This window comes from Delphinus delphis, chromosome 10, assembly GCF_949987515.2.
Source record: "Delphinus delphis chromosome 10, mDelDel1.2, whole genome shotgun sequence".
Taxonomy (NCBI): domain Eukaryota; kingdom Metazoa; phylum Chordata; class Mammalia; order Artiodactyla; family Delphinidae; genus Delphinus; species Delphinus delphis.
In genome coordinates, this window is record NC_082692.2 from 87,572,532 (window position 1) to 87,593,474 (window position 20,943).

At 38.1% G+C, this 20,943-nt stretch overlaps 1 protein-coding gene across 1 annotated transcript in view; it reads right to left on the reverse strand.

Moving 5' to 3' along the window:
- The window catches only part of CNTN3 (contactin 3), a 323,792-nt gene that overhangs the window by 34,678 nt on the left and 268,171 nt on the right, over positions 1-20,943 (reverse strand). The window contains exons 14-18 of the mRNA XM_060022922.1: positions 5,270-5,387; positions 4,278-4,436; positions 4,029-4,178; positions 1,774-1,844; positions 597-831 (exon numbers count right to left, since the gene is read on the reverse strand). Coding sequence (XP_059878905.1) covers positions 597-831; positions 1,774-1,844; positions 4,029-4,178; positions 4,278-4,436; positions 5,270-5,387 — 733 coding nt within the window. The remainder of the gene's footprint in view (positions 1-596; positions 832-1,773; positions 1,845-4,028; positions 4,179-4,277; positions 4,437-5,269; positions 5,388-20,943) is intronic.

Below are 20,943 nucleotides of genomic sequence, written 5' to 3' on the forward strand. Positions count from 1 at the left end.
TTTTCAAGAAATATATCTGAAGTCACAAAGGACTTCCAAATGGGTTTTTGGAGCACAATTGGCTGATTAAGTGTGGAACTGACATACAGATCTTCCTTGACTTATAATGGGGTTACATCTCGATAAACACATCTTAATTTGAAAATATCATAAGTCAAAAATGCATTTAATAAACCTAATATGGCAAACAGCAAAGCTTAGCCTAGCCTACCTTAAACAGGCTCTGAACACTTACATTAGCCTACAGTTGGGCAAAATCATCTAATATAAGGCCTATTTTACAATAAAGTGTTGAGTATCTCCTGCAATTTATTGACTACTGTACTGAAAGTGAAAAATAGAACGGTTGCATGGTTCAGAATAATTTTAAGTATATCCACTGTTTACCCTTGTGGTTGTCTGGCTGACTAGGCGCTGTAGCTACTGCTGCCCAGCATCCTGAGAGATCATTTTACTCCGTATCACTAGCCCAGGAAAAGATTAAAATTAGAAACTCGAAGTGCAATTTCTACTGAAATGTGTCTCGCTTCACACCACTGTAAAGTCAAAAAATCATTAAGTTGAAGACCATCTGTCTAATCATAGCCTTTCCATACCTTCTTCTGCAGAGAACACTGTTGTCACTGGGCTAAATGGTCCTTCACCTTTGTTATTATAAACACCCACTTTAACTTCATACAGTGAAAATGGCAGGATGCTTTCATTTCTAAAGACATATCTTGGGGTATCAGGAGATGTGACCACTGTCTGGATCCAGTTGCTTACTCCGACAGGGCGGAAGGCAACAACATATCCAAAACCTTCACCATTCTGTAGTTCTTCAGGGACTGGCTGTAAAGGAAAGGCGTATTAACTCACGCTTTCACACGAGAGCAAGGCAAAAATAAATGCAGCTCTAATGCGGAGTCTTTTGTAAAAGCCATCAAATAATAATCCACATTGTATTAAGTGGTTGGATTAAAAAAGGAGAAAAAGGTCAGGGGGACGGACAGTCAGCTGCTTTTAAATAAACATATGCCACTCTTTCATAGCCATCAGGTAACTAACTGGAATTTTCCTAAATTATTCAGGTTTTTGAGCATCTTGCAGCCCTAATTTGAGTTCTGAATAATAAAGATATACTTTCAGTTGAAATACTGCATCTCTAAATCAAATAAAAATCATCTCATCCATAATGTTGATTTTATAGAAAAAAACTACACATTGACATGATAATTCAGAGCAAGAGTAAAACTTTAAAAAAGGAAATAAAAACAATATATTAAACTCAAAGCTGTATTTGCATCATGCCAAAAATTCCTATTGACACTCCACAATCTCTCGACTTCTTATTTTTCCATCCACATCTTCAAATAATGTAGACAATTCTAGTGCCTTCTGACTTTGTTAATTAATATTTTTCCTAATTATGACTTAAAGCAAGGGCTGAGAGAATGGCTAGGACGCAGCCCTGGCTGGAGAAGTGGCGTGTGCATCACCAGCGGGGGAGCAGCTCCAGAGTAAACAGCCAGGACTAGACTCTCACCCTATGTTTACCAGCCAGATGACCTCGGGCAAATTATTTAACATCTCTATGCCTTAGTGCTTTCACCTAAAAAATGTTGCGAGGATAAAATGAAAAAAATTTCAAAATGCTAGGAACAATGATTTACACAGAGTGAACACTCAAAACTATTGGCTATTAGTTCCAGCCACCACCACTAGCACCATCCAGGATGCCATGAGTGTGGGAAGGGCGTCACCCTGAGGGGCAGGTGCTGTGCAGACACTTACATCCCAGGTGATCACCAGTTCAGACCGGCTCCCACCTCCTCCACTGGCATCTGAAGGAGGCACTTCCGGCACTGCAAGGTTAGAAAGAAAGACTGAAACCCTGCTAGCATCTAGTAATATTTATCTGAAAGAAGACGCAATGTTGTTTACTTTTTTTTTTTTTTTTTTGCGGCACGCGGGCCTCTCACTGTTGTGGCCTCTCCCGCTGCGGAGCACAGGCTCTGGATGCGCAGGCTCAGTGGCCATGGCTCACGGGCCCAGCCGCTCCGCGGCAATGTGGGATCTTCCCGGACCGGGGCACGAACCCGTGTCCCCTGCATCGGCAGGCAGACTCTCAACCACTGCGCCACCAGGGAAGCCCTGTTGTTTACTTTTAATACTTAAAATAATTTGATCATTGGCACATTACACGTGTGTGTGTGTGTGTGTGTGTGTGTGTGTGTGTGTGCACGTGCACACGTGGGTGTATATATGCAATTATATGTGTGTATATATGTGTGTGCATATATATGTGTATATATATATATATATATATATATCTTTGAGGGAGATCATCACATGCTTTATATTTGCATAAAATTATTAAATATTCAAAATATCTCAAACAGTAAGAAAACAATGACTCAGTGTGAAGGTTAATAAAACAAGAAAAAGTGATTCATCAGGGATGATGATAAATCAATCCCATATGGACATTTTTCTTCCCCCAGTTTCAAAGCGATTTTTTAAATTGAGGTATAGTTGATTTACAATTGTTCAGGTATACAGCAAAGTGATTCAGTGTTTATATATATACACACATATATACACACACATATATATTCTTTTTCCGATTCTTTTCCCTTATAGGTTATTACAAGATATTGAATATAGTTCCCTGTGCTATACAGGGAACTGGTTGTCCTGGTTGTTTACCTACTTTATATATAGTAGTGTGTACCTGTTAATCCCAAATTCCTAATTTATCCTGCCCTTCTCCTTCCCCCTTTGGTAGCCATAAGTTTGTTTTCTATGTCTGTGAGTCTATTTCTGTTTTGTAAGTAAGCTCATTTGTATCAGTATTTTTTTAGAGTCCACACATAAGTGATATTTGTCTTTCTCTGTCTGACTTGACTTCACTTGGTATGATAATCTTTAGGTCCATCCACGTCAGCATGAACATTTAACTTGTGACTATTTCAAGTACATATTTAGTTCTCAGAACAACATTGCCTCTATATAAAGATGACCCATACTTAAATCCTCAAATCCCGTTACGAGATAATCTTTATGAACCTCACACAGGCTTTTATGCTGAGAAATTTATGCTTAATAAATCCCATGACACACCTAGAACATAAGTTCCCTGAAGATGGGCCTTTGCTGCGTTCAGAGCTGTACCCACTGTACCTAGAAAGTGCTCAGTGAACAGCAGGTACTTCCTGAATATGTGTTGTGTGAATAAATGAACTGAGCATCAAGACAGACATGGCTCCCCAATTTCTCACAATACCTGGCATAAACATTATATGCATTGTCCCGTGTAAAAGAGCATCATTAAAATTATTGAAATGTATTCCATGACTTCTATCTTGGCTTTGTTCCAAAGTGATATATTGGCTGTATTTCAAACATAATTTTAGTTAGTCTTAATTAATACTGTGGACTCTGAAAAGGAAAGTCTTAAGTCCTCTCTGATGCCTCAATAACGTGATACCATGTACAGTTTCTACTTTGCAGTTTCAATGTTAGGCTATTTTTAGCATTATAAAAAGAGTCTTATGGTTAATATTAATAATTGCCCCACATGGAAAATTTTAACAATAATTCTCTCTTAATTTAATACTCAAGGGGCCAAAATATACCTATTCATCAATCGCTTAAGCTTGGTGGCAGAATGAGATTTCCTAGCAGCTGAACTCCCAGAAGTCATTATCCTACCAATTTGTCAATGCTTGTTATAAATGAAAACAGCACTTCCCCTGTTAACAGGGTGACTATATCAGATAGTAATTATAACCTTAAGTGACAAAAACATATTCACTCTACATGCACTAATGAATGCTGACGATGGACTGAACTCTTGCAAATGTCACACTACATCAGAATCACTTACACGTGTCTTTTGACAAATGCCATATGGCCAGTCTGCCGTTAGATAGTTCAGATAATTGCGACAATGCATCATCGAGGCTGGAGATCAAGCGCAAGGCAAGTGGAAATACACACCCAGAAAAACCTATGAAGCCATGACTCAGGAAACAAAAACCACTAACCTGCCTCCTCAGTTCTTACTTTTTCTGAGGGTAAACTGGGTTCTCCACCTCCGATTTTGTTATTGGCTACAACCCGAAATTCGTATTCCACCCATGGATTTAACTCGACTACCGTAGCTGTGTGTGTTTTCCCATCAATGACCTCAGGCACTACAAAGGAATATTTCAGAGAGGTAAACGTCTGCACGTCTTAGGGTTGACCTGAAATCCATACATAGGTACCGGTGGCATTTGCCTCTCCCACTTTACCTGTTGTGGCCGTCTGCCAACCCACGGAGAAAGGGGTCCGTGCCTGGACAGAATAGGATATAACTGGGCTGTGGTTGTCTGTGCCTTCTTTCCAAGAGAGTTGGGCTGTTGTATCTGTAATTTCATCTACCTTTACGTCTTCTGGTGGTCCAGGTGAACCTAAGGCAAAAATGCAAACAATATTTAGCAGTTCCATAAACGTCATTCTCTTCCACCAATGTGAAGAACATGCCCCATAGCACTTGGACCCCTTCAACGGATCCCAATTTCAAAAGCACTTAGGGAAAGAGGACATTTACCTGGCAACAAAACTTCCACTGTTTTCCTTTCACATTCCTGTTGCTAGATATTAAATCTGCATTTTGAACCATGAATTCCAAAGGCATAATACTCCACAATTGCAAATGAAACCTGCTCTTTGAGCCCTCTATTCAGCAGGGTTCCTGCCCTGTTCCAAATTCAATATCCTTTACTTCGGGCGCGAAACCTTTTTCTTTAATCTTCTGGGACATCTCTGTAGTTCCCAGTTTGTAATTCAGAGCTGTTTTATTCTACCATGCACACTGGGTGATTTTTCAGCTCAGTAGCAGATCAGCACTTTGGCCGGTAGCTCAGACTGGCAAATTTTCTCAGGCATCCTAGGTGATCCTGTGTTTTATTTTGGAAGCAGACACACACACCCACTATCGCTACTCTCTTTCATATTAAACACTACTGCTGTTATTAATGACATACTCAAAAACACATCAGCTTGACAGCAGCTGTGGAATGCTTATTACAGTGAGAGCTATTGGAGCGACAGAGTTGAGATTTTTATTTCTTTGAATTAGCACCCATCCTTATTCTCACATCTTCTGGTCTATTTGGGCAGGGGGATCAAATCAATATTCTATAACTCACATGTTCATATGCTATCTCATCATGGTTTTTCAGTTAGAAAGGCTCAGTTAAGAGGCGAAATTAAAGAAGCACACGGAGCCATTAATGTTTACCTCTTACTATGAGGTCAGCGGCAGATGAAACACTGTCCACCCCTGTCTGCACCATACAAACATATTTCCCACTGTGTTTCAACTGAATGTTTCTGATCATTAAATCGCCTGACGAACTCTGTTGGAAAAAACAGGTAATGAACATATTATTAGTTTGAAAACACAGAGACTCTCGAAGGCTATGGCCAACAACGCCACTGGAATAAAACCCATATTTAGAGAGAAAACCTAGGTGGTTCCAAGATTGCTACGACGGAAAGTATGGAAATACAAACAGGTTAAAACCATACAGGATTGCAGACATAAGTTTCTGTAGCTAAATGAACAACAAGCTTTCCCCTGGGCATTTATGGTTTCAAAGATAAATAAGGGCAGAGATTACAGTCTCAGAGTCTATTTACTTTCACTAGGGTGACACTTCTTTTTATATCCATTGCTCGGCACCAGCTCAACTCTTTTCTCTAGTTCCATCCTCTTTGCAATTATCTGCCCGAGAAGAAGACGGAAGCATTTAGGTACCTGGCGGGAGATAAAGGCAGCGCGACAAGGGGATTACCATGGTTGAAACACTTTTCTGAACACTTTGAAGCTTAAAAAGCCTAATGCTATTTAATTCCTTCGCTACAGAATTTAGGGACAGTCAGTATGAACCCCTCAATAAGAAGAAATTAAAATATTTTTAACCAAAAAATAATACCTGCCCATAAAGACACAGGCTGGCATTCCCCAGTGCCAATTAATGAAGCAAATGTATTTCTAAAAGCTCAACTTCAAATCGTCCTTGTTTTAAAAGAATGTAAAATCATGTTCATAAAATGAGTAACTGCAGGCCAGTTTCATGCATTAGTAAAAGTATGGATTGAAATAAAACGATTTAGAAAGCAAAGCCCTTTGAAAAGGATCACTTAATGGAAAATCTCTAAACTGGTACGGAAGAGGAAGCAATAAGTAGTTTGTCTTATTAATTAAAGGATAATTTTACTCTTGGGTTTTCCCAGTATTTGTTGAAAGATGGATTCCACTATCCTGCTTTTAGGTACTTTCCTAAGATCTCCTATCAGGTAGTTTCTTAAATATCGCTTCCTATCCTTAGGATTCTTAATGCGCTATGTATTCTCCGTTGGTTGGATTGTATGGCTTTAGCCTGAATTTCTTGAGTATCGGGAAAAGGCAGATATGAGCTGATTGATGGCTGTAATTAAATGATAATCCAGAAACTGTTGAGTTTGCACATTTTACTTTCATCAAGTTAAACCTTTTCCTTTTCCTCCCTCTCTCTTTCTCCTCAGGGTTACTTAGAAATTTATCCCCAGGACAAAGCCTTCAATGCTCGCTGACCTTTAGAAACTCTTTAAATTTTATGAGCTCCATATACTCACAGGAGGTTGATTATCATTTCTATAGGAATCTCTTATTTTCAGTGAAGTAAGAACTGTTACGATGAAATTCCATCAAGGCATTGGGGTAAGTTGTTATTCTTCCCTGTGTTTATTTGCTTATTTTGAAAGCAGTTGGGTAAAAAAAGAGAATTGGAAGTAGTACTGTCTTTTGGTCCTCAGACACACAAATACAGCTTTTAGGCACATAAGCTCGTTTTCTTTCTTGAAGGAGTAAAAAAAGAGATTGATGTTGGGTTTGTCATTTCTCTTCACTTGGGTATTGATGGGTAAAGAGAGATATAACTTAGCTAGCTTCTGTAATAACCAAACCATCTTCCTGAAGAAATATAGTTAGGCTCACCATGTAGGGAAATATAATTTTTAATTATATTTTACACTGTAGAGTGAAAACGGAAGCAATAAACATGTAGACGGTAGGAACCACTGATTTTGTTTTTCAGCACCAACATGAAACTGAGTGGATGAATACATAAATGAAAAATAAAATATAGCAAAAACGAAGGATCCTGTACTTACTTTTTGTCTTTCTCAGTAGACTATATTTATATTGTTCCTCTTCTAGTGCTTTTTCTCTCTCACCCTATCTATTGTCTTTTAACGGAGCAATATGAAGAGTCAAGATTCATCTTAACAAAAGTTCATCGAATGCTTGCTATACTAGATTCACTCGAGGTTAGAGAAGTGTGTTATACATGACCTCTGCTCTCTAGGATGTAAACCCAAGTCAGGGATATATATATATGAAACAAGTTATGTTTACAAATTTAGAGGGGCTTCCCTGGTGGCGCGGTGGTTGAGTGTCCGCCTGCCGATGCAGGGGACACGGGTTCGTGCCCCGGTCCGGGAAGATCCCACATGCCGCGGAGCGGCTGGGCCTGTGAGCCATGGCCGCTGAGCCTGCGCATCCGGAGCCTTTGCTCCACAATGGGAGAGGCCACAGCAGTGAGAGGCCCGTGTACCGCAAAAAAAAAAAAATTAAAAAAATTAGAGAAGTTATTTAATAAAGGTTAAATAAAATCGCATGGCACATACCATGTGTACACAACCTTAGAACGCAGGAGGCAGGAAATTTTTCAGTCCTGCCGAGGATGTGGAGTGACCGGTACTCTTGCTATTGCTAATGGGAATGGAGACTGATGCAATCACTCTGGAACCTTGTTTAGAAATATCTACTAAGGCAGGATATACCCATAATCTACAACCTGGCAATTCCATTCCTAAGTAATACATACTTTACAGACATGTGTGTGTATGTTCATCAGGACATTTAAAAGAACGTTTGTGGCATTACTAACCATAATAGCTAAAGAACGGAAACAACCTAGTGTCCATCACAAAAAGTAGCTTAGTAAGTAGTGGAACACTCATTTAAGGAAATACTATTAGACCATGAAAGTCAATGAACTATAACTATATAGACTGACATAGCTAAGTCTCAACATAAAAAATAGAAATCAGATAGAAAGGAGTACAATGACACTAATCTATCATATCATAAATCTAGACTGTGACTATCTTTGGAGGGATATTTACTACTGCAACGAGGCATCACAGGGACTTCTGGAATAGGGGTCATATTGCTTCCTGATTTCATCGTTGGTTACCTGAATGTGTTCATTTTGTGAAAATTCACTGGGCTACACACTTATAATTTGTGTATTTTTTTGCAGAACATAATGACTCTCAAGATGCAGTTGTTATAATGTACAACTATAGCTCTAAACGCTCCACTATAAATAGGGCCATCACTGAAAAGGTCAAATAACAGGGCTTTTATTCTAAACTCCAGTTTCTTTCACAAGAATTAAATGTTTAATAATAAAAGTGCAATTAATTAGAATATTCTGTAACTTCTTATTAAAATGCAATTGATTATTCCCAGACATTAAAAAAATATAAAAAAGGAAAAGGAAATTCCAAAGGGAAGTTTCACTTACATCAAACCAATTCTTGTCCCCATCAATTTTCACTGCTAATGGTTAGAATATAGTTTGTTACTGATTAACTATGATAAAGGGGACAGGAGAGGAACGTCCGAAAAAATCCAAGTAGCATTAGTCTAACTGTGGTAAAATAGCACTTGACAGATTATTTTTCAGTATATTTATCAGTAAAATTGCATCTATTATTTAGATAAATTTAGAAACATGCTTCTAATTCCTCAGAGTGTAAGTATAAAACAACTTACAAACATTACAAACAATAATAATCTTTGAATAAATTCTTAGGAACACTAATAACCCTTTGAATAAAAATAGCTTCTACTTTATTATCTGCTAAATTAGTTTGTTAGTCTTTCTTTGTATTGTTTTCCTAAACTCTCCTTTGGCCCCCTTCCCTCAAATAGAACGACTAGAATTGGGACAAAGCAGAGTCAAAGCTTCATTTTCTTCACTTCGCTTATCCCTATTGCCCTTAAAACGTCCCCCTCAAAGTGCAGCAGTATAATTCCCAGTCTTTCCAGAAAACAAGTCCTTTTTCTATGCCGCTGGTCACAGCATTATTTGAAAATGGAGCTTTTAACAGTGCAAGAGGCCTATTCCTACAGCTTAAACGGGGGTTTAAGAAGAGGGAGACATTTCCCTAAGTCATATGAATTTTAGCTCTTTCTCAGAAGCTCTACCTTTTTAAATAGGATCATCCATTCCAAAACTATTCATTAAGCAATGGCTATACTTTAGTCGCTGAGGATACAATAGTGAGGGAAAAAAACCGTCCTTATGTTCATGGAGCTTACAGTTGAAAGACAGCCATTAATCAAATGACTACCACAAATCAATGTAAAATTACGGTGTAATGCAAGTTCAAAATACACAGACGAATCTATGATTCTCGAGTCTCAGTGTATTGATAGTTGAGCTAAGATTTGCAATATGAATACAAGCTATCTAGCAAAAGAGGGTAAGAAAAAAATAGTCTACATTAGAGCACTTACACACATGCAGAGACTCTAAGGCAGGTGACAACATAGTCTCTTTTGGGAGTGGGAAGGATAGGCAATGTCAGGGGGGATAGTTAATCCACAAATCCATAGGAATAGGCTTCTCCCACTATCAAAAGCTCCATTTCTGTCCCCAGAAAACTAAAATTTCACTGTAGCTAATTTCAGGTTCATATTCATGTCTTAATGATAGTAATTTTTTTATTGTATTTGAAAAAACTTGTAAGCTTTTCTAGAATTACTTAATTATCTAATTAGCTGTTCACCTAATTATATAGGTTTCCCCTAGAAAAGATCATATTTCCAGAACATGTTACAGGTATAAACAGTATATGGATTTATAAGTAAAGTCACCTTTGAAATAAATGCTAAGAGAAAATCCAGTGAGCGCATGAGACGAAAAAGAAGATAAGCTTGTTAACTTTCTCCCTATATTTTCTTAGGTGATGATGCTAGTGGAATTTTTGATGTAGTTGAAAAACCACTCTGCACTGAAAGAAAAACACTGCATGATGTGATAACCCACGCCAGCTGAAGGTAAGAAAGCAGACAACTCATTACTAATTACACGTAAGCTGAGAGTACATTGTGAGTTCTACCAGATGCTACAAATCAAGGTATAAAATAAACTTTGGAACTTGGAAAACCTCTTGACCCCTGCAAATGTAGCATGCACTTTGAATAAAACAAATTTTCAGCAAAAACTAATTTCCTAGTAAGCACTCGTGATGTAAATGTTGCTGCTGGACTGCCAAGAAGCATAATTTTCCAATTTAAGGGGGAAAAAGCATTTTGACAACTATTTGGAAGGCAAGGTAGAATAGAAGCTCCTCCTTTTTAAAAATCACTTTACACAGCCTGTTTTTGTATAGATTTCAATGTTATTCATTCAGCCCGTCACTGGGTTGCCTTCCAAGTCCTGACACTGCACGTAAGTCATACACAGGTGACTAGCGAACAGTCAAGCCTCCAGGTTACTTCTGAAACCTGAGTGGTGTTTTTCTCTGTGAAGGTCCCTAAGGGAATTGGTGGCAGATGGGTCACCTCTGTATTTCTGACCAACCAAATCTTGCCCCATCCCTACCCCAAATGGCTGCAACAAGGCCACCTTTGTTACAAATGGACACTGTTCATCCAAGGAACAGAAATAATTGGCAACCACTGAAACATGAAAATGGGCCCTAACACTGTAAACCATTTTGGGTTTTCTGACTGATTAATAATTTCATCTGAAACGGTCTGATGCCTGGTTGTCCAAACAGGTGATATCTAGGGCAGGTAATATGCAATCTGTTCACATCAAAATTCTTCGACTTTCTTTGGTACCAATAAACTGAAATAATTGATCCATTACAGGATTTAGAGCCCCAGCTTGTCCCGTCATAAGTGTTTTGAAAGAATAACACATGAAAGATAAAAACTTGGTCAAAGACCTTCATGCATATTTTAAACTGTATCAAATGCCCAAGTTACCTTAAAGGTATCAGCTTTTCTATTTCAACATCAAGTTCACATTAACAACTTGGGGATTTTTTTCTTTTTCTGGCCAGTGTAGTGTTTATGGAGCATCTTACTGGAAGTTGGTGATCTCAGGATCCAGTGTCTATTCCCACAGTGATTGTACCTCAGTGTTTTCTAAACTTCACCCACTAGAGTTACACCTCCACATTTTTTTTTTTTTGCCATATTCCAGTACTAAATGCTCTACTATTTACTTGTTTCTTAAACTGTTTAACTTTCTTAAATAATATGTAAGTCAATACAGAAAATGTGTACTTTTATCTAACATGGAAAACTGCTGATCACAGTAATAGTTAACTGATAAAATGAAAACAGTGAGTGGAAAATAATGTAAATGGACACTAGCTGGGCACTCTCAAAGTCTCTGAGACCTGGACCTTTACTTTTTTAATTAAAAAGGGAGATTAGCAAAAATTAGAAAATCATTCGTGACAAACCTAACACCATACTGAATTATTCTCCTTGATTTAACCTAAATGATTGAAATGAAATTGAAAATAGAATAGATCTCATTCTGCATTATTTAATATTGCCTATTGCCTAGTCTGTGCTTTGCAAAACACTGGGCTACCCAGATCACTTAACCCAGTTGTTTTCAACATTGGCTGTACAGTAAATTCACCTGGAGAGTCTTTAAAAACATACCAGAGGGCTTCCCTGGTGGCACAGTGGTTGAGAGTCCGCCTGCCGATGCAGGGGACACGGGTTCATGCCCCGGTCCGCGAAGATCGCACATGCTGCGGAGCGGCTAGGCCCGTGAGCCATGGCCGCTGAGCCTGCGCGTCCGGAGCCTGTGTTCCGCAACGGGAGAGGCCACAACAGTGAGAGGCCCGCATACCGCAAAAAAAAACAAAAAAAACAACCAAAAAAACCATACCAGAAATCCCTAGGCCACATCCCAGAACAGTTAAATCAAAATGAACTAGAAAGAGGAGACGCTTTAGCTGATTCTAATGATCAGTTAGTATCTAAAAGCATTAAATGCCCGAGATTTTATATTCTTCACATCATCACTTCTCCTGGAAATAAAAGCTTCAAGATAGTCACTCTTTTCCCTAGTTCTAAAACTCTGCAATTAATAAATGCATAAAATAATCCTTAAGTTAGGTTGTTTAGTGCTGGGTTTATAAGCTGAGAACAGTACACCTGTACATATTTTCATTCTGGAAGATGGGTGAGAAAACTAGTGTCTGTGAAACAGGTACTAGATGTCAAGTACAAGGTGCATTTCCTTGACATTAGATTGCCTTGGTGTACTTGTCATTTTAAAAACAAGTAGTCATTGAAATAATCCAACATGGTGATAGATTTCTATAGAGTCATATAGAAACTTACTGTTAGTCAATGTGAATCACCCTAGGATTACTCTGAATTGATGTGACGACAGTTTAGAATGCAAGTATTTCAAGTCACAAAAGCCTACCCTGAGTAACAATTTATCTCATAGATCACAGGTCTTTTTTTTGTCTTTGTTGCTTTTACCCTCATATTAGAGGTTTAAAATATACTGGGAGCAGATCTGCCCCTTGCAGAATTATAATGTTAGTGTATGAAAAAGGAAATCCATTGATACAAAGGCACAAAAAGCCATTGTTTCATGGAAACTTGACCAAGTTGTGCAAATGTCTTGTGCTCAGTTCTAGTTCCAATTACTCTTGCTGTGTAACAAATTACTCCCCAAATTTAGTGGCTTAAAAAACTGATGATCATTTACTCTGCTCAGCAATATATAATCTGAGCAGAGATCAGTAGGGGGACAGCTCATCTCTGTTGTAAACCTCATCAGCTGGGGCAGCTAGAATGGGGACAGGCAAGCCAGCTTACATGACTGGAGAGTGGTGTTGGCTGTTGGCTGGGAGTTCAGCCATTCCCTTAAGGTAGACTTCTCCACCATCTGCTTGAGCTTCCAAGCAGGAATTCCAAGAGAAATTGCACCAATGGAACAAGGTGGAAGTGCATGCATTTTTATGAGCTAGCCTCAGCAATCACAGAGCATCACTCCTGCTTTTCTTTATTGATCAAAGCAGTCACAAAGGTCTACCTGGGTTCAAGACAAGAGGCATACGTTTCACCACTTGATGGGGAAGACTGTCGAAGTCACATTGAAAGACGAGCAAGTTGGGCACAAAGTGTGCTTTTGCAGTCATCTTTGGAAAACACCATTGGACACGTCCCTCCAGATCCATTCTGTACCTGCCGTACTGCTTCTTTTGGAGGCAGCTGACCTACATGGACTATATAAAATGGTGCCCTTACTTTCTGTCTTTTCCTTGGGTTCCTCCCATCAGGAAATCTGAGGGAGGGAGAATAGTGAGTTCGTGGTATTTGTTTATCAAGATTCATCCCTGCAGGGTTGTTTTACTCTGACTGTGCCAAGAATCCAAGACAGACTTAAAACAACCCCACCAACTCTGATCTAGACGCCCTTTCATGTCAGGAGCCTATGTGTGAGCCAGAGAAAGGATACCCGCAGTCAGAGAGAATAAAATTACACTCTCTCCCAGGAGAGTTGCTCCCAAGAGATCACACCAACTTTACTACAACTTCAGACCAATGTATTCCCACAGTTTTCCTGATACTCTGGAAATAAATAAATAAATAAGTAAATATATATATATATATATATATATATATATATCAAAGTCATATTTAAAAAGATGACAAAAACGACTAGGTTGGATGCCAAATCCAATCTATCATTAGACTATTTTTTTTTTTTTTTTTTTGCGGTACGCGGGCCTCTCACTGTTGTGGCCTCTCCTGTTGTGGAGCACAGGCTCCGGACGCGCAGGCTCAGCGGCCATGGCTCACGGACCTAGCCGCTCTGCGGCATGTGGGATCTTCCCGGAACGGGGCATCAACCCATGTCCCCTGCATCGGCAGGCGGACTCTCAAGCACTGCGCCACCAGGGAAGCCCTAGACTATTTTTTTTGTAAACAGTTATGATCTAAAATTTTAAAGTTAATATTAAAAAATGGTTTACAAAATCAGAGTGTTTACTGTTATAAAAAACAGCTGAAATTCCTGGTTTTTGTGTCTAAAATTTTAAATTGCCCCAAATGAGCCACTTATTCTTCACTTTCTTATTCATGTCCAGATCAATTAAATGGTATAATTAAATACTGTCTTGCAAAGTAGAATACTTTTCTTTCTGAAATCGGAGCATAAAAATCCAAGCCGCTATGGACAATTACAACTCAGTAATAAAAAGGCAAATAACCCGATTAAAAAACAGGCCAGTCACCCTGACTTGTGATTTTCAGTTGGCATATAAGCAGTTTAGCAGTAAAAGCTGAAGTAATTCCGCTTCTATCCGACAGAGAAGTGAGGCCATGGAAAAAACCACGGCCTTCAAAAGTGGAGAGACAGACGGACAAATACAGAGAAGCACAACTTACTAGAGCAGAAATCCGCCAGCAGAAATTTCCCTGGGAGCCAAGACTGGGGTAGAGAAACCCAAACTGCGATGGATGAATTGCTGGAGGGTCAGCGTGGACAGGTCTGAGAGCTAACACTCCAGGGAACCCAGACACAGGTGGTTCCCCATACTTTTCTGAGTTTTACCTCCAGGAGCTCTACTGGGTCCTCACGCTGAATGGTGAAGAAAGATCCCCTCATGCTTCTGGCAGCAGAAGGGAAAATGAACCATTATGACATAAGCCAGAGCACTCCGTTCTTCTGAACCAAGGTTGCCTTTAGGAGAAACTAATTTACCAGAGCCTAACCTGCTGGGGTTTTGTAAGAGCCTAATACCTCTTCCTAAGAAAAATACCCAAATCCTGATCCCTCTAGCTTCCCACACGGGGGAAGGGAAATACACAGCTCCAGTACCTCCAGCCATCCTGTCTCACCAGATGGGAAAGGAGGAGATGAAGAAGCACTGTGGAAGTTCATAGTCCAGGGGCACAGGCTCACCAAAAGAGCAGACCAAGTCACAGGACTGGAGAACACTTCCTCTCACCACCCCACAGACTCACCACGATATTTGTAAAGGCCTGCTCACTGCAGTTCCTTTCAGCTACTACACATCACGGATGCCTTTCAACAGAACAATTACCGGGCATGTGAAAATGCAAAAAACACAGTGTTAAGAGGCTGAATACACATCAGAACAGGCATGAGATATGGCGTGAAGTATCAGACGAGAAATTTTAAGGAGCTATGATTAATATGCTAAGGGATTTAATGGAAAAAATAGATTGCAAAAAGAAATGGATAATGTAAGCAGAGGGATGGAAATTCTAAAAAACAAAAAAGAAATGCTAGCGATCAAAACCACTGTAAAGAAATAAATAATGGCTTTCATGAGCTCATTAGTAGACTAAACATGGCTGAGAAGACAATCTCTAAGCTTGAGGATCTGATGATCAAATCTTCCAAAACTTAAAATGAAAGGTGAAACAACTGAAAATAAAGAACAAAATACTTAAGAACTGTGTAATGGAGATATAAGAAGGAGAAGAAAGAGAAAAAGGAAGCAAGTAATATTTGAAGCAGTGGTGACTGAGAATTTCCCAAATTTATATCCGAAATCAAACAACAGGCCTCTCTCCAGAAAGAATGAAAATGATACGTCAGAAACAAGGCCCTCCATAAAGAAGGAAAGAGCATCAGAAAATAAATAAGTGAAATATTCCTAATTTATCTAATAGATAACAGTTTTTTCAAAATAATAATTCACTGCTAGGAGGAAAGCAAAACTAAACATACTCGTACCATATGACCCAGAAATCTTACTCCTTGGTATGTACCCACATAGAAAACTTATGTCCACACAAAACCTGCACACAGATGTTTAAAGCAGCTTTACTCATAATTTCAAAAACTTGGAAGTAACCAAGGTGGCCTTCAGTAGGTGAGTGGATAAACTACTATATCCAGTCAAAAGAAAAAAGAGCTATTATGCCATTGAAAGATACGGAGAAAATATAAATGTATAGTACTAAGTGAAAGAAGCTAATCTGAAAAGGCTACATACTACGTGATTCCAACTATAGAACATTCTAGAAAAAGCAAAACTATGGCGATAGTAAAGATTATTGGTTGCCAAGGGTTGGGGGAGGGAGAGATGAATAGATGGAGCACAGAGGAATTTTAGGGCAGCGAAACTACTCTGTACGATGCTCTAATGGTGGATACATGTCCTTATACATTTGTCCAACCCAATGAATGTACAGCACCAAGAATGAACGCTAATGTAAACCACGGACCCTGGGTGATAATGATGTGTCAATGTAGGTTCATGGATTGTAACAAATGGACCACTGTGATGCAGGATATTGAGAGTGGAGTAGGTTGTGCACGTGTGAGGGACAGGGGTTGTATGAGAACAACTCTTTGTACTTGCCATTCACTTTTGCTGTGAGCTTAAAACTGCTCTAAAATTTATTAATAAAAATAAGTTACTAAAATAGTTATTAATAACAAGTAAAAAATAAATAAAAAATTTACAAGTCACAAAGGACCACATCCTTCATGATTCCATTATATGAAATGTCCAGAACAGGCAAATACCAGAGCAGAAAGTAGCTTTGTGGTTGCCTGGGGCTGGGATTGTTTGAAGGTGGAGGAGTTGGGGGAATTATGGGTAATGGGTGTGAGGTCTCTTTCTGAAGTAATTAAAATATTCTGAAATTGATGATGGTGATGGAGGCACATCTCTTTGAATATAGTAAAAGCTAATTGTACACGTTAGTTCAATTATATGAATTATTTCTCAATAAAGGTGTTAAATAAATAAGCCATCATGAATAAAAGATAATGCTATGATTAGCAGACACCATTTACCTCCTCATTCAGTTTGACTGATCTGTTCACTTATTGGATTTATTAGATTTAAGCCTTTTTTTTTTTTTTTTTTTTTTTCCTGGTACGTGGGCCTCTCACTGCTGTGGCCTCTCCCGTTGCGGAGCACAGGCTCCGGACGCGCAGGCTCAGCGGCCACGGCTCACGGGCCCAGCCATGTGGGAATCTTCGCGGACCGGGGCACGAACCCGCGTCCCCTGCATCGGCAGGTGGACTCTCAACCACTGCGCCACCAGGCAAGCCCAATTTACGCCTATTTTTGACAAGTCCTCTTTTTCAGAATGTATTCATGAACCTTAGCCCCACCCCCTTTGCCAAACAAAACCAAACCAAAATTATAAACTGCTAGTTCTTTCCTCTGCCTTCAGAGATGAGATATTTTAACTCTGCAAATCACAGATGCAGGTAAATATCTGTTAATCACAATTTGGAGGATCTTAAGTAATCATAATCACTATCCAATGAATTGTTACTGACTCTCTTAGAACTTTCTTTAGAGATTTTTTTTTTAAGTATCTGTACATAATGGTGTTTGGATTTTCATGTGCTGGTACATACACAAACATATTTACAGGTACACAAACATACACATTACTGTCTCTTTGATGGTAGCTTATAGTTTTCAACTGGCTAACAGTAGGGTGGGTCCAGTGGTGGAATCCCAGTATGTCCTAAGCTCAACAGTGAACAACTGACAACCCCACCCCTGAGAAAAAAAGTCAATTCCTAAGAAATGGAGTGATGTCATTTTATGGAAGATTTGTAGGGAAAAATATGAAATTCACAACAAAATCTCCCTGAAATATTCTTTAAACATCTGCATCTCTCCCAAAGTTTCTCTCCTAGTATCACTAGCCTATCTAACTTCCCCAAAGTTTCTTATGTAACCCTCCTGGAACACTAGTTCTAAAATCTTCATATTCCCCTTCAAATTCCTACAGCTTGAATATCCCATTCAACCCAAGAAAAGTTATGAAAGCTATTAGGAAAAGAAGAATACAGATTTTTTGACTACATGAAAGTGAAAACTTTTACTCTATGAGTGATAAAATAATAGACAAAGTTAACATAAAAGTGACAAACCAAAGGAAGATATTTCCAGTGAATCACACTAAGATATAATTAATAGCTTGACTACATAAGGACCTACTGTAAATCTGTAAAGCAAAAGGCTTGACTTCTAATGGAAGAAATGAGCAGAGGATACAAATCTGCAAGGTATGGAAGAGGGACAGGAAATGGCCAGTACACACTGTGAATTTGTGTGTAAGTGAAGGATTTCCTGCTGTGACCTAAGGAGAACACTGTCCAATGGACACAAAATATACATGAGATGAAAAGCTATTATATGCAAATGTCAATATCATTACTGTGTTTCTAGCAAAAATAAAATAGGTCTTATCTGGTTGATGGTTGTCTTGAAGCAGTGCGTGTTTTGTTTTTGTAACTTTCGGAAGTCATTCTCTATTGCTAGATTTAAAATAATTTTTTGAACACTCTTCTACACAATAATCCAGGCAGCTGGGCTATTGCGAATTTCTCTAACTAGAAATTAGGTAATTTTTTGCTTTCTGCAGAAGTAACGATGCATTTCATGAGTCAGTATTAAGCCCCCAATTTTCTGGATTTCGAGGAGCCAGTCATCATTCTGAATCTTTCTTAAGTATCCAAATTACTAATAAGCAAAATGGAGAGATTCTCCATCTTACCATTAATCTGAGAAATGAGAAACTGTTGATAATGAGATATCACTTCTCAACCATCTGTTTGGGAAAATTTTTATTTAAAAAATCAAGGGAAAAAAATCATGTGTGGAAAAGAATGTGGGGCAACAGGCACCTCCTGCTCTGCTGATGGGAATGTAAATTGCCGCAGCTTTCCCAGAGAACACTTTAGAAGCAATCCTACCGGCAGTGCTAGTAGCAGTAACAGTAACAGCAAGAACAACCGCAGCAACAGCTAACATGGGTTGTTCTGAAGTATTTTATACACATACCTCAGAATAAATGACTATTATCACGCCAGTTTTACAGATGAAGACACTGAGGCAAAGACAGATTAACAACAGTTCATAGGAGATGAAATAGGTTACAAGAGATGGAATTTTGAGTTCCGATGTTTTAATGATGCAACTATATTTATAATTCCAGTCCTATCTTGTATCCCCCAGAAAACTTCCTGGGAATTACTGACAAGGTGTCATTACTCTTCTTTCAAAATACTGTTAACTATTCTTTTCCTTACCTAAATACTCTCAGAATTGTCTAAAGTGGTGTCTGATTGCTAGTCATTTTAGAAGCATGGGAAAAAATCGAAGACAAATGAAAAGCCTTACAATATAATAGCTGCTTTATTTCATCTAGGAGCACTGATTTTTTTTCATGATTCTTTCCCTGTCTCGCTCCACATCCAATCCATTCATCCATCCATCCATCCATCCACCCATCCATCCACCCTAAGAGAGAACCAAAGTTGTCTTTATTTAGGCCTTGTGTACTTGTGCAAATTATTAACATGCATTTTATACATCTTTTGAGGGACCTTTTTGTCCCGTTATACTGCTTATTGGTTACTGTTGATACATAAGTAAGCTATTACTTTTTGTGAATTTATCTTGTATCCCAGTAGTTGACTGAACTCTGATTATTTTTTTAAATTTTTAGAGTTGATACTATTGGGTTTTGAGTAGCCCTGATATCGTTTTGTCCAAATAATGGTAATTTTGTTTCCTTATTTCTAAAGTTAGACCTTTTATTCTTGTTCATCCCTTACTGAATTGGCCCAAACACCTCCAAGTGGTTTTAAAGTAATGGTACCTGTGTGCATTCTGTCTTATTGTTGATTTAAATAAAAGTATTCCTGATATTCCCTTTAAAGACATTTTTGAGATGTGGAAGAAGTATTTTTCTGTTCCTACAACTGGTCATTAATTTTATTGAATGTCTTATAAATGCCCATTGAGAATACAGTGGTCTATTTTATTATATCTATTGATATGAAGCATGCACATTTCCTAGATCATCACCTAGTGCTTATGAAAGTTGACTCAGTATGACGTTCAGTTGTTTTTTGCTAAAATTTTATTTAGGTTTTCATACTATATTCATGAAATCGATTCACATTTACCAATTATTTGTTATCTTGCCAGGTTTTGTTCTCAGGAATATGCTAAGCTTACAAAATAAATTGAAAAGATTTAAAAATTTTTATATTGTCAAATAGTCTATATAACAATTTATCTATTTCTTAAAAGAAATTACCAGTAAAATTCTAGCCTTAGAATCTTTTTCTATGGGGGGGATGTTACTAATTTACAGTTTTTCATGATTATGAATCTACTTGGCTTTTTAAATTCTTATTAATTTTGATCACTTACATTCTCCCCCAAGTTTTCTACTTAATTGGGTTTTCATATATATGACTTGAACATGGAATATTCTGTTTATTTTTAATTCTTTCTCACCCACTACATTCTCTTTCTCATTTCTAATTTTAGCTGCTTTAACCTTTATTCTTCATTAATATTTTCCAGAGCTCGTCTATTGCTTTCGGACATTGCTCCATCCATCCATTTATTCTTCCATCTCCTTAATATATAGTTGTTTTGTTACTTTCTTTCCTAAAATTTACAAGGGTGTGAAAAAGATGAAAAGGAATGTGTATTTTCTATTTTTAGGATCAATTTTTTATGTGTATCTGTTACTTCCATTACAAAATAGTATTAAATTGTGTTTCTGATTTTTGGCAAATTGATCTGTTGATGGTTGAAAGAGGAGCTCTCAGCAGACTACATGACAATGTAGTTTCTCATTTTCTCTTTGTTTTTGACTTGGTATATTTTAATGGTACATTAACTGGAATATTATGATTTATGATTATTACCCCTACATGGCAGAGCAAACTTTTTCCAAAATAAACGTACCTTTTTTACTCTTAAGGCTTGCCTTGAATTCTTATTAGTTTTTAAATTAGTAATTGTTACCGTGTTTCTTTTTCTTGAATTTGA